A 14,081-nucleotide genomic window follows, 5' to 3' on the forward strand; every position below is an offset into this window, starting at 1 on the left:
TTATCATTAAAGGTTAAAACTGTGCAACTGAATGTTTTTTCAGGTATATGCTGTCACTCCAAAGGAAGAATTAGAATGAAATGAGGATAAATATGTGCAAGTCACAGGGAGACAGATTTAGCCCCTCATGAAAGAATCCTTTGTTCCAGCTGACTTTAGGAAGGAGTGTGTCCCTCATCATGGGAGACATTCAAACCAATGATATGGGGTGGGGCGGGGGAGGGGGCAGACATTAGATTAGGGGCAACTAGATAGATTGATCATTCTGTAATCCCCTAGCATAAGGTTCTTTCATCCTCTGCATGGTTTGCAGATAAGGCCAACTTCACGAAGCATCCACCGGTGGCTGTCCTGCCTCTTGGAACAGGAAATGACCTGGCCCGCTGTCTCCGCTGGGGAGGAGGTGAGTCTGTGCAAGGGTGCTATCCTGGGACAAGCGTTCCAGTCTACAGGGATGTTCTGCACAGCTAGGCTGAACTTCCCTGTTAGCGATCACATTCTGCAGAGTAACACTCAACTCTGGAGTCATCTCTGTTCCCTGGCTGTGGCCCTACCCTCTCCATGCTTAGGCCCATGCTTACTCCTCACTATATTTACTGTCATCCTGAAACTATTAGCTTAGAGTCGGCCTTTTCCAGTGGAAAACATGCAAGTTAGAGTCTCATTTGTCTTCCCTAGTGCCCGCCCACAAAGGGGCCCAATTAGATGTTTTCTGCATGAAATTCCTTCTCTCCGAATTACTGCTCTGCTTCTAAATTAAAACTCCTAGAATGCAGGCCAAAAAGCCACATCACCAGCTCCTAGAAGCATCCAGATCACCTGAGGTCCCCCTAGCCAAGGGTCCTCATTCTGAAATTCCCCTCAGGTGGAACACAGAGTGGTAACAACATTACAGGGCAAGGGGAGTGAGTTAAGGAGAACTTTGCAGGTTTCAATGCCCCCCACAGTGCTAGGCGTGCTCCAGAGAGGGGAGACGTTCTATTAGCACATGGGGTATAGGCATGGAATGTATGCAGAATTGGGATTGGACTTGAATGGCTGGGCAATTCAGCGAGCCATTCAAGACAGGCTGGGCAGGGGTCCATGTTTCAGATTGGTAAGTGCTTTGTGGGCAGGGGCAGGAGAAGCAAGAGCCAGCCCTGGAAGGCACGTGATCCTCAACCACACAGTGAAGAGCTCCCAGGGTCCTCTGACACACTGAGGCTAGGAAGGACCATCTGTTCTACAGGGACCGGCAGAGTAGCCCCACCCTCAGGGCATGGAGGCAGCAGAGTAAGGCACAGCATTCACACGGAAAGGCAGCTCTGTGCACCCAGATAGCTGCAAAGCCCGGGCTACATGGTCATCATCATTGCTGTCCAGTGAGACACCCCTGAAGGAGCTAAACAAAGCCCCAACAATTTGAAAATATTCTCAAGTTTGCTCCCAAGCTGAGAGGAACATGGGAGCAGTTTGTCTCTCACACTAACCTCTCATTTATGATTCACTTTCCTTCTATAACTGCACAACAAGTTATCATATATGTAGACACTTAAAATTTCCATGTATTAGGTCACAGTCCAATAGGCCTGAAGCCCGGGAACATGCGGGGACATGCTCGGTGCCTCCCAAGCTGTACTCACTGTTGGAGGCTCTGCCGCTCCCTGAAGTCTCTGAGGGAAGAATCTGCTTCTGAGCTATTCAGACCATGATCAAATTCTTAGTGGCTGCGGGACTGAGGTCCCTGTTTCCTTGCCGGTTATCAGTAGGGATCCGTCCCAGGTCCTAGAGGCCTCTTTTACCAAACAGATCCCTACATCTCCAAAGCTAGCAACAGAGACGCTCCCTGATGTCAGATCCCCCTAAACTTTGAATATATTTCTCAAGGAAAATCCCAGACCTAAGGGCTCACCTGATGAGGTCATATCCACCCAAGATAATCTTCCTTAAACCATGGAAGTGACTATGCTGTCTTATTCACAGGTCCCAGAGGGCTGGCTTTGGCGGGGGGGGGGGGGTCACAAGGTATATAAATGGGGTGAGGGGAGGACAGGAATCATGGGGACCAACTTAAATTTCTACCTACCATACTGTCAGTCTCTGCAGTTACAAGGTCCTGGAACAGATCCTTTGTTCTTCCCAAGTACGGCTTCCCAACCATCCAGCCCACCAATTCTCTAGGACCTGCTTCAGCTACACAGGCCTGCCCACCTTTGGCGAGCACCCAATCCCACCCTCCACTGCTCCAGCTTCCAAATCTTTCCAGTTTCTTGCTCTCTCTGTGACTAAGGATACCTAGTGTTTCTAACACACTGACATGCAGGGGAGTGTCCTGACCACAGGTACCCCTGGGGTTCCCTGCCCTGATAGCTGCCTATGTGTGCATGAGCAACAACCTAGCCATTCTGCTCTGAGGGCAAATGCAATGTTGCTTCGCAGGTTATGAAGGGGGCAGCCTGACTAAAATCCTGAAGGAGATCGAGCAGAGCCCCTTGATGATGCTGGACCGCTGGCATCTAGAAGTCCTCCCCAGAGAGGAAGTGGAGAACGGGGACCAGGTCCCATACAGCATCATGAACAACTATTTCTCCATTGGCGTGGTGAGTTGGCCAAGGATCTCATTTCTGCATGGAATAGAAGTCCCCGGTGGCAGGAGAGATTCTAGCCTTCCACTGTTCCCTCTGGGTCCCTTCTCTTTTCTCGACCCAGCTGCCCCCAACCTTGACTTGGCACCAAGCAAGCATGCTCACATCCAGCCTTGGCATAGACACCCTGATTGTGCCAACCCCTATCCTTGATTATGGATGAAATTGCTTCCCCTATAATTTTAACTACGACGAAAAAGAACAGGACATTTTTTGAGTTATTTACCCTTTCATAATTTGAAGTGATTAGAGAAAGGCAACACCAACAAATAATCAAGGGAAGGCCAGGAGGAGATTCTCATGTGAACTTCAGAGTTGGAATTTGATTCTCCAAAGAAGATTGTATAGACTCACACTGGCTTAGCGCTCAGAGTTCCTTCTCTCCTGTTCTCTCTCCTCCCTTCAGCCCCATTCTCCACTCTCCAGATGCTCACAAACCTCTGGGGTATCTCTTCTTGTCTGACTCCTTGTGCTGAGCTGCATGCTCTCTGTGGGTACCGCACCAGCCCCCAATGCTCACCCCATCAATGCACTCTGCATTAGACTGAAGGAATTCATTTAATGTGCCCGCCTCATTCTCCTATATGCACGTGCATGCACATACCCATGCATGCAGACACACACAGTGCAAGGATAGTGCCATGTTCCTCTTGTGGCCCCTGCCCCTGCACATCTACTGCTGCTCAGTTAGTTTCCCTGAACTCAACTTCTAGTCCAAAGAAGATGGTGTGGGCAGTGATAGTGACAGGGTGAGGGAGAATAGGGAGCAATCATTTCATAAGTAGTGCTGGGGGTTGGGAGGTAGGAGCCACACAGTAGTGTGGATTGAGCACCTACTGTGTGCCCTCCCTGTGCTATGTATTCTAGTCCTCCCAGGAATCCTGCAGATGCCACTGTCCCCACCATCCCTGTACTTCAGTTGAGACCTGAGGAGAGCTAACTAGTAATGGATGAAACAAACCTGTGCCTAACTTTAAAACCAGCTTCCCTCCTCTGTTTTCTACCCTTAGAATAGTGCTTGGGCAGGTTGGAATTGCCTTTGGAATAATGTCCAAAGTTCTTAAGCACATGAAGTCCCTCCAGGCCCACCTCCAGCCCCAGACTGTATGATATGTACACTTATGGAGCCTCTTCACCTGTGCCTCTTCTGAAAATTTTGATTTTTTTTTAAAAGAAAATAAAGAGGGAACTGATAGATTAAAGAAAGAACAGGTTTAAGAAAAGGTTTTGTTTTTTAATAACACTAAAAGGAGAACCATAGAAGAGGAAAGGATTAAATGGAGTAATACCGTAGGTTTACAGGATTTAAAATTTACCATATCTGCAGATATGATTCTTATGCCCATACTGAAAGGCAGTATTATCTCCATTTTATCGGTGAGGAAAAGGAGTGAGATTAAAGGATTTGCTTTCATTTTCTGCCTCCTAATCCAACTCTCTTCTGCTATTAATAAAACAAAAGAAAGAGGCAATCCTGGACTCATGATCAGGTTCTGAGAGGATGGAGGAGTTAGACTAGGAGCAAATACAGCGCTCACTGTGGCCAAACCTGGTTCCTCTCCTCAGCAACCCAGCCTCAGTTAGGGTAGACAGCTTCCCTAGCCTCTGCCAGCTCCCCCTCCAATGACCTAGCCAGGCCCCTTCTTCCTCTTGGCTCATACGCCTCTCTGCTTTTGGATCACCTGCTCAGGTTCTAATTCTCCTCACAGGAACACACGGACTGCAAGTCAGACTTGATTGAATAGTGGATGTGCAGGCGGTCTGGAAGTAGGGAATTCCCAACATTATAGTTTGACAAAACACCTATCTTTCGCCTAGAGCAATGAGAGCAGAACTTTCTGACATTGAGTCCTGCTGCACACAGGGCAGTTGCCCATTGGTAGGCACAGTCCTTAGCCCTTTGCATTTTGCACTTGATAAGAAGGAGCTGTAGCTTAGAAAGATAGAGACAAGTCCAAACTGGTGAGTAGTGGAGGAGGGAGTCACCATTGTGGCACTCCACAGCCCACATAGCTGTGGACCACTGAGCCACGAAGCCTCTGCACAGCCTCTCCATCTTCATGCCACCAGGCTCTCAGAATTTTAGTGTGTGATGACTCCCCAGTGCCCTTTGTCCGAAATGCAAGTTCCACTCCATGCTAGATTCTGATTAGTTTTCTGATTCAACTGGTCTAAGCAAGGCATGGGAATTTGCATTTTTAACAAGCCCCTAAGATAATTCTGATGTACTTGTACCAATTTAGTCTTCAGTGAGTGAAATCAACCCATTAGTGCAGAGAATTATTAAAGGCAGCAGAAACCAGAACTGAGAGAAAAGAAAAGGCAGACAGGAGGGGAAATCAACATCTCAGAGAAAACCTTACTTTATCTGGATAACTGAGCCCTAATCCCAAAAGCCAAGACTGATCATGCTTTTAAATCTTTCTCACAAATAAGGAAGGAGGGAAAGAGAGAAACAGAGGGAGAAAAAAGGGCCCAGGTTAATTGTCCCCCAAAGAAATGCATACAACATTCTCCATCACCCTCAGTGGTCAAGGTATTTATTTACCTGGGATGACTTAAAATAATTCAATCTGTTCAACTTTCAAATAATAATAAAACTTCACCATATCTCCCTCGTACTTTTTTTCATATACCTTTAGCTTGTGCACATTTCATATTTTATTGCAAAGCAGCGAACAACCAGGATTGTTTTTATCTCATTGGTGTACCCTAGCCTTCTCTCAATAAAATGTTTGCAGGGCTTGTGTGCTCGCTCTTTAAAAGTTGGAAAGGGAAATTCTTGAGAAAACAAGGAACCAACACGCAACCCTAACAGAATCTGGGTCTGACATTTGCAGAAGCTCTTGCTCCCTATTTGACTTCCCAAACTTTGTAAGAGGAGAAGTAGGTATGTAAACCAACCCACAGTTTTACTTCCTTATGATGATTACAGTCGGGCTCCTTTGGCAAAGAGAGCCCAGCAAAGTCTTTGCCTCTTTTGAAGGACTTAGAATATCTTATTAATATCAAATGTCTGTTGCTCTTATTTATAAAGATGATGACAATGACCGTTATGATATCCCTAGGTGGTGAAGAATTTGTCCTGATGAGTTCCCAGTATACTTGGTGCCAATATTTAATGGATAAGGGAATAAACAGGGTAGCTTCTCTTGGCCAATGCCGGAAATGAGTCACCCCATTGTCACCCCATTCCCATCACCCATGCCAGCTCCTTACCAGTGAAGAGTGGTGAGAGTTGGCCTTCTTAGTGCCCCTAACTGATAACATCCTTTGGCAGGAGATTTTAAACATAGTCATCCAGGATGCTACTTCCTCTGACTTCTCTGGCCTCCTCTTGCTCTTTATTTTTGGATTTGCAAAAATGTCAGAATGGCCAGGTATCAGTGACAGGAAGTTTGGGACGCTAAGTAATTCCTGGGGTATGTGTAACTCTGAATGCCTCAAAGGCTCTCCTTTCACCAAGCTTTAATAGGACCAGTGAGCAGCTAATCCCTTGATTCAATGAAATCTATTTCTGATACTAGGGAAACCCAGGGGCCAAGGAGAGGCCACAACACGTGGACCCATCTGTAAGGTTACAGATAGATGGCACTTACAGACATCGTTAATCAAGTTTCCATAACGATAAACCTCCTTCCTGAGAGTAAACTAATCAACGAGTCATCATTTTCCTTGCAAACTTTTGGATTCCCTCCACCTCAGGCTCTTGTATATCATCTTGTGAGAGCAATGAAGGTGCAAAGGCTGTAGGACTCCCTGAAAAGACCTGCTCTCATTTTCATTTTCCAATCTGCCATCATTTTTCAGAACAATCCAATTTGAAATAATCTGTGTTATGTCTCCTTTCTGTCTTTTTATCTCCACAAGTGGTCAAAGTGACTTAGAACTACATTGTCTACCACGCTGGCCACACGTGGTTATTGTTTAGTTGAATAGGGCTAAATTGAGAGATGCTATACCTGTAAAGTACACAACAAATTTCAAAAATGTAGTATGAAAAAAAGAACATAAAATATCTTGGATATTCTATAGTAATCACTTGTGATGAAATTATTTAAAATATAATATTCAAATATTCTTATCTTTTTAGTGAAATTGAAATAAATTTAAAAAGTCTATTTTTTAAGATTTATTTTTATTTATTTTTTTATTATAAATTTTATTTTTATATTCCCAATACAATTACGACCCCCTTATTTTGACCCCAATCCCTCCCCTTCCCCCCATCCCCCATAGAGTGTCTCTGGTTCATAGTTATTTGTTGATTTTGATTTTTTCTTTCTTATAGTTATTCTTTTTCCTCGTCCCTTATTTAAGTTTTCTAGATTCCTGCTATGAGTGAGACCATCCAGTATTTTTCTTTTTCTTTCTGGCTTATTTCGCTGAGCATGATCCCTTCCAGCGCCATCCATGTTGCTGCAAATTGCATGTGTTTATCTTTTTTGAATGCTGAGTAATCTTCCATAGTGTATATGTACCACATCTTCTTGATCCAGACATCTATTTTGGGACATTTGTGTTGTTTCCAAAGCTTAGCTATTGTAAATAGTGCTGCTGTAAACATAAGGGTGCAGGGGCTCTTTGGAATTGATGTTTCTGTGTCCTTTGGGTAAATACCTAGGAGCAGAATTGCTGGATCATATGGAAGCTCTATGTTTAGTAGGTCCAGAAATCTCCACACAGCTCTCCATAGTCGTTGGACCAGTTTGCACTCCCACCAACAGTGCAGGAGAGTTCCTTAAAAAGTCTTTCTAAATGTGGCTATCAGAACAATTTTCATTTATTTCTATTGGACAGCACAGATCTAGACATCCCAATATCTCAGAATCTAAATGACTTCTCTTAATATTTGAAAGGGGCACAGACTTTTATTGTCTGATCACACCTTTGAAGTTGTAGGTCAGTGGAAAGTAGCATGTTTCTACACCAGTCATCATCTCCTCTTTACCCCCAACTCAGAGAAAGGAACCCAAAGAGTGAAACTGTCAAAAATACCATTATCATTCCATGGGTTTGCAATCCCCATCTCCATTCCCTCCCTTCAGAACAAAAGTCTATCTTGCTGTAATTGTTACCAAGGATTGAACTCTTGGAGCACTGGTTTGCAGCATTTATTTTTTTTTAAATATATGTTTATTCATGCACACAAGAGCTGGGGTACAGTCCAGAGATGCGGGGGGTGAGAGGATTCACCAGAGACAGAGTGGGGAACAGAACAGGCAGATTGACCAAAGTGCACTGCTGAGGGGAGCAGCAGGCGAGTCAGGAGAGGTCTGCTGCGCCATGTGGATTCCTCCCTGGCCAGCTGGGCATTGAACTTGTGCTGCAGAGGCTGCAAATTGACCCATAGTGCGGTGCCCAACCCCTTGCACCACCAAGGAGGCCCTGGTTTGCAGCATTTAAATGAGATTATTAGTGAATGTAAATATTCCCAGTCCAGTTCCAACACAGAGAAGAAGGTGAATCTTGACTCTCTTTGTAGCCCCAGGGGAGAGAAATGTGGTTGAGTCTTTACCAGCATTGTCTTTACAAGACCGAATAGCAAAGGAGGTGCTCAACTCTCCCTGCTTTCTGTATTTACCTGGGGATGACATTGCCCAGTTAGGAACCACACTTAACAAACATTATTGCAAAATCTAGTTATGGGGCTGTGGGGGGAAGATAATTGGAACTCCAGAGATTGGGGACCTGTGTGCACATATCCCAAAGAAAAAAAAGCCAGGAGCCAGTCACAGCAGTAGTGGGGGCGGGGGTGGTGAAGTTCAACATGTGATTGCTTTTTTTCTTTTCTGACAGAAGAAAATTAGCGCTTCAAAGGAACACAAGTAGATGGAATGTTTTCTTGAATTCTAGAGAAGCATTTGACAGATGTCACATGAATCTTATTCAGCGTGTTCACTGAAACTTGCTGAGGGCGCGGGAGGCGGGAGGCAGGAACAGTCCAGGGGCAGAAGGCAGCGCTGCCTGGAGACATCACAGGCTGCATGGATCCAGGGGAGACGCCTCAGGAGCTTTGCTTATGTCCCACCAGAGTCCACAGGGGTGCCTAGCCTTCAACTCTCCACATGTCCTAAAATAAAAACTGAAAGTAAATCAGTAACTAGAATTTAAATGTTAAACTCCGAAAATGTTATTTCAGGGAGGAATGTTTGCCAACCCAAATAAGCCCATATTCTTGACTTGCTGTCTCTGCTTTTAAATAGTGTGCTGTTAGCTGAGTTTATTCCTGTGACAAACAAGGATATTACAGAAGCTCCCCTTTGCCCCCTAACTTGCTTCTAGACTTTCTATGCCCATCATTGGCTTCTATTTTATTCACCCTACATAGCACATGATCAAAAAAAGCTTCACCAAACTGTACTTCCTGATGTTCAAAAAAAAAAAAAAATCAACATTCAGGAATTTTCTTTTGTACAGTTTCCATATTGAGAAAAGAGTTAATATGCATTTGCTGAAAATTCACTGTATGTATGGAATTTCCATCTTCTTTTAGCACATATTCCAATAAATGAATTTCTCCATTTTTTTTTCCTGCACAAAACTGAATCAACTGCCTTGATTCTGTGCCCCACCCTTCACCCCTAACCTCAGTTTGCCTGTTTATTTCTAAAGCTCACTACCTGCACCTAAAGTACTGGCCCAGAGCCTGACAGGGAAGGAGATGTTATACAGTCTTCTGCTGGGAAAATAGACCAATAGCGAGGGTGGAAGACCAAGTATGAGAAGGAGAGATGAGCTCAGAGTTGATTCTAGTGCATTCAGATGCTAGCAATAACTAGGAGAACTGGCCAGGACATGGAGGGTAGACTCAGAGGTAACTCAGGAAGTGCTGGCTGGAGGATGGAGACCCTGGAAGCCTGGTGTCCAGGGAGCCACCCTGCCTGTGAGTTCTGAGGAGCAGGTGACCCCTACAGCAGCCATAGACCATGCAAATAGGAGAGCAGCCGAGAACCCCTAGAATGTGGTGATGAGATTAGATTCACTGAACTTGGTGACAGTCATTTCTGTGGTGTGATCAAGAAACAAAAGCCAGAAGTTTAATTTTTTTAATTATCTGCTAAGCATGTTATCCACTACTACCACTTTTTCTACTGATCTGGATGATTAAGAGTTACTATGTAACAGCCTCTGTCAACCTCAGTTTTCTATGTTGTTGGTGTACTACAGTTATGTAAGATGTTATCGCTGGGGAAGCTGAGTGAAAGGGATGCAGGAACGCTCTGTACTATTTTTGCAACTTTTTGTGAGTCTTAAAATATTCCAAAATAAAAAGTATTTTTAAAAAACAGAAGGAGTTAATATGGTGAGACATTTCCAAAGATTCACACCCAGTCCCACTCCAGGTTCCTCTACACTCCAACTGCTCCCAGACCCAGACACCCTGTCCCTTCACAAAGGGCAGCAGTGGCCCCTTCACATCCCCAACTACTGAAGTTCGGGGTGGGGGGCAATGACTGAATTTGCAAGGAGTCAACTGACACAGGTTCTACAAGTGTTAGGGGCACTAGCCCCCAACCTTGATCACAGTGTCCCCCCCTCTGTGGCCACCTTGTTCTCAGGATTGGGGGATTCAGGTGGAGCCTATGCTTTCCTTCCACATCACATAGCTGCACCCACTAACCATGGCCCCGCTTTCTTCTCTTTCCCTTTCAGGATGCTTCCATTGCACACAGATTCCACGTGATGAGAGAGAAACACCCTGAGAAATTCAACAGCAGGTAAGGGGGCCTGAGGCTCAGGTGATGTGGCTGCCACCCCACAGCGCAGCTGGCCTCAGCTAGGTCTCACCTGACCTCATCCAAGTGTTCTGGGCCTCACCGCCTAAGAACTTTGCCTTCCTGTCACATTGCCAGAAGGACGGTTTCCATTTCCAAGAAGAAAACAATGTCAAAAACCTGCCTTGCCTTATGCTGGTCCCCCATCCCAGAGGATACTGCACAGAAGGAGGGATGGGGGGGGGGGGCGAGGCAAATGGTGGTGCCCCCGCCTTGGGATGGGGTCTGTTCCTCCTGGCTGCAGGAACCACCTCCTGCTGGGCTTCTGCCGCTTTCTCAAAACATACAGCGCCCCCACCCTCAGCCCTTTGCGACTCCTATGAGGAAGAGCAGGCTGGGTGGAGGGGCCTCAACTTTTTCAACCTCAAAGGGGTGGGGGACTGCAGTCCCAAAGGACCACAGCCATGAGGAACAAGAGTACATGACCTCTGCCTCCCCCACCAGCAGAGGGCAGCGGAGGGCGATCCCTGCAGAGGGCGGCAAGACAGGAGCCGCCCAGATACCCTCTCAGTCAGGATGTTAGGTCCAAAAATGACAGGAGAGAGAAAGCCAATTGTTTGCAAACAAAACAAAACCCTTCTTAACTGTCAATAGGAAATTTTTGAAAAATGAGTTGTGATTGGCAAGTAGCTATCCTCTGGAATTGTTAAATTACCTTTCTCCCATCTTCCTTTCTATTGGCCATTTTCCAGCCCTTCTCTTTCCCCTGTGTTATACCATTCCAAGATGACACTGGATCACTCACCCTAAGGAAGACGGGGAGGAGGGACTCAGACAGGATCTGCAGTGCTTCATTTCATTCTCCAAAGCAGAGGCCCAGGTGTTACGTGCAGCCATTGATTTAAAGCCTGCACCCAGGAACAGAAAAACTCCACCCTTTTCATCTGTAGCCCTTCCCCTGTGGCAGCCTGGGGGTTAACAGATAAAAAAGTCTTTTTAGGAATCAGAGATGGAACAAAACAAAAGTATTGCAGCTTCAGGAAAAGTGATCTGTGGTATCTAATAGTCAAACTGACCTTAGTAGGGCATGCATTGTGACAGCCCTAGTCTTTCCTGCTGGCCCATACACAGGCCACACACGCTCATGAAACACTATTAGCAGGTGTACTTTCAGCCCCCTGCCAACTATACTCACAAACTTACAAATCAATTCCCTTCTCACAATCTATTTCATTCGTAGATACACAAAGTCACTCCATCTCTTCTGTCCTCTTTGCACAGTTACCCTCATGCATACTCATGGACACAGTCTTATTAAGATGTCATATGCTTGTGAAATTCATGAGCATTTCTCCCTCCTTCCCTCCATCTCTCCTTCCCTCTCTTCCTTTCTCTTATTCAATGAATATATGTTTTGGCAATGTACGATATGCCAGGCACTGTTCTGTAGGTGTTTGGATAGACATGTGTAAGGGACTCACTGTGCAGTGGTGGGGACATACTGGAAGAGAAATAGACACCGCAAGGGCAAGGAACTTGGCATGGAGGGCTCAGACAGATGCTTGACTCAAGACACAGGAAACAAGTGTGTATCTGCCAGGTCGACAAGAAGAGAGGGCAACCAGGGAGAAGAATCAAATGTACAAAAGGATCCGAAGGACTGAGAGTACAGCATGCTGGGGAAAGAGAAGGTTACCTAGTGTGTGCATTGTGTGGTCTCCTGGCAAGAAAAGAAGCAAGACCTGTGTCGCTTGTAGAGAGCAACCAAGCAGAGAGAGGGAGAAATTTCCCCATATTCCAGTCAGTAGAAGGTCAACATCTGACATAAATAGAGCAATCACCTCCCCCCAGGATTAAGTACAATTAGACACATCTGTCAGTAAAAAAAAAAGTTAAGTGTGGATTCCAATACAAAGCATTGACAAATTCACTGCAACCTGAATGACTTTTTCCTTCTTTCTTCTATTGCAATTAGCAAAACTATTCCTTGCAGTGAGGTGCACCCTTCACCCTCCAGGTCAAGGTAAGGTGAGGTTAAGGTCAAGGTAAGGTGGTCCCTGGGATGACAGGCACAGGGATTGGCATGTAAATCCATGCTAAGTGCTTTTAAGTGAAGACATAGTGGAGGAGAGGAAGGCCCTGATTCGTAAGGTCCCAGAATGCTTCCTATTAAGCGTGAGTCCACGCTGCCTCTACCCTGCCTGCTTGCTCATGTTGAAAATACCCAGGAGTGCCCTATTTGTCCACTGAGAGGCAGCCGAGCAGCCACTTTCTCCGGGCTTCCTTATTTAGCATTGGAGATAGTTTTAAATAGGCAGGTGGTTGTAACCATGGTTACCCCATTACACCAGAGGCTAAACTTAGGAAGGGCCACAAGGGATAGGAAGAAAGCTTGATACCCAGGATTTGGAAATGTAAACGATATTATCAAACAAGGCTTCATTTGACTCAGCTCAAGTTAGATTTTCCAAAGCATAGTCACTGCCTGGCTACAAGTCCCTACCTTTAATGCCCAGGGTGGTGTCCCCAGGGATAACCCTGAGGCTAAAATCTCGGGAATTGTAACTGTTTTGTTTTAAACAAGAGAGTGTGACTAGTCAGGACTAGAATTTATCAGGAAACTTGAATCTCTCACCGTGCTCATTCAGCTTTCTGAGCTATTCTACCAAGGTTTCTTAACCTAAAGCACAAGGCCTCAGGAACCCTGAGAGTGCCTTGAAGTTGTAGGAAAGATATTGAGTGTATGTGTGTAGGGAGTAAGTTCATAACTATCAGAAGTCCATAAGGGGCCCCAAAATCTCAACTGGTTAAAAGTCACAGTACTGAGGCTTCTGAAGCCTGAAGTACATCAAATCATGATTCCACTTTGGGATTACAAGAAATTCTTCCCCAGTGGTTCTCTACACAGGTTGTTGCCAGGGAAGGTGGCTGGTTGCAGGAAAGTTACAAAGTTACATAGCTTTGTAAAGGAATAAGAGCCAGATCCAACATCCAGGAAGATGAGCCAAGTATGACCGGCAAGGGGGAAAAAAGCCATTCAGGGTAGAGATGGGGCTATGTTCAGCCCCACTTCTATACTGACAGACTAATTATTACTTGCTAATTTAAGAACATTATGAAAATTATCTTCTCATTGTTGGCATAAATTACAGAAGAGAGATTTAATTCAACTGAGATGGTAATGTGTTAGAAAGTGTTTTAGGTATTAAAGGTAAATAAGACATGGCCCTGTCTTCAAAGAATTCATAGTTAGGAAAAGTAATCTTGAAGAACTAGTTACAGTGACTTTCACATAAAAAGATTACATTTAAGGCCGTATGGCATACAGGAGATGGTATGGTATAAGATACTTATTAATGATTGTATCTCTATATCACTTGTAAATTAATTATTCAGCATGGTGTCATGAAGGTATTATAATGGAACCAAATGGTGTTATACAGGAATGATATCAAGAACTGTTATTTTTTGAGTTCCTACTAAATGCTAGGTGAGAATCTAGATTCTTTAAATAGATTGGATTATTTAAACCCCAAAATAACTTCATGCAATAAATATTAGCATTCCCATTTTACAGTTAAAGGAGCTGAGCCTGACAGAAGCTGAGTCATCAGACCAAGGTCTTACACCTTTGTAAGCAAAGGATCTGAGAGGATTCTTTTGTAGCTCCCAACTCTGTTTGCTGCACCTGCTGTCTCCCACAGATTTCATTTAGCAAACACCTATTGCATATCACACA

The 14,081-nt window shown here is 44.9% G+C and overlaps 1 protein-coding gene across 5 annotated transcripts in view; it reads left to right on the top strand.

Moving 5' to 3' along the window:
• The window catches only part of DGKG (diacylglycerol kinase gamma), a gene marked incomplete at both ends in the record, with an annotated part of 149,893 nt that overhangs the window by 58,174 nt on the left and 77,638 nt on the right, over positions 1–14,081 (top strand). For all 5 annotated transcript variants that reach the window (XM_084231210.1, XM_084231212.1, XM_084231213.1 and 2 more), the window contains 3 exons: positions 314–403; positions 2,419–2,579; positions 10,281–10,345. In XM_084231210.1, coding sequence (XP_084087336.1) covers positions 314–403; positions 2,419–2,579; positions 10,281–10,345 — 316 coding nt within the window. The remainder of the gene's footprint in view (positions 1–313; positions 404–2,418; positions 2,580–10,280; positions 10,346–14,081) is intronic.

Source organism: Talpa europaea (genome assembly GCF_964194135.1).
Source record: "Talpa europaea genome assembly, chromosome: 4".
Lineage (NCBI taxonomy): Eukaryota > Metazoa > Chordata > Mammalia > Eulipotyphla > Talpidae > Talpa > Talpa europaea.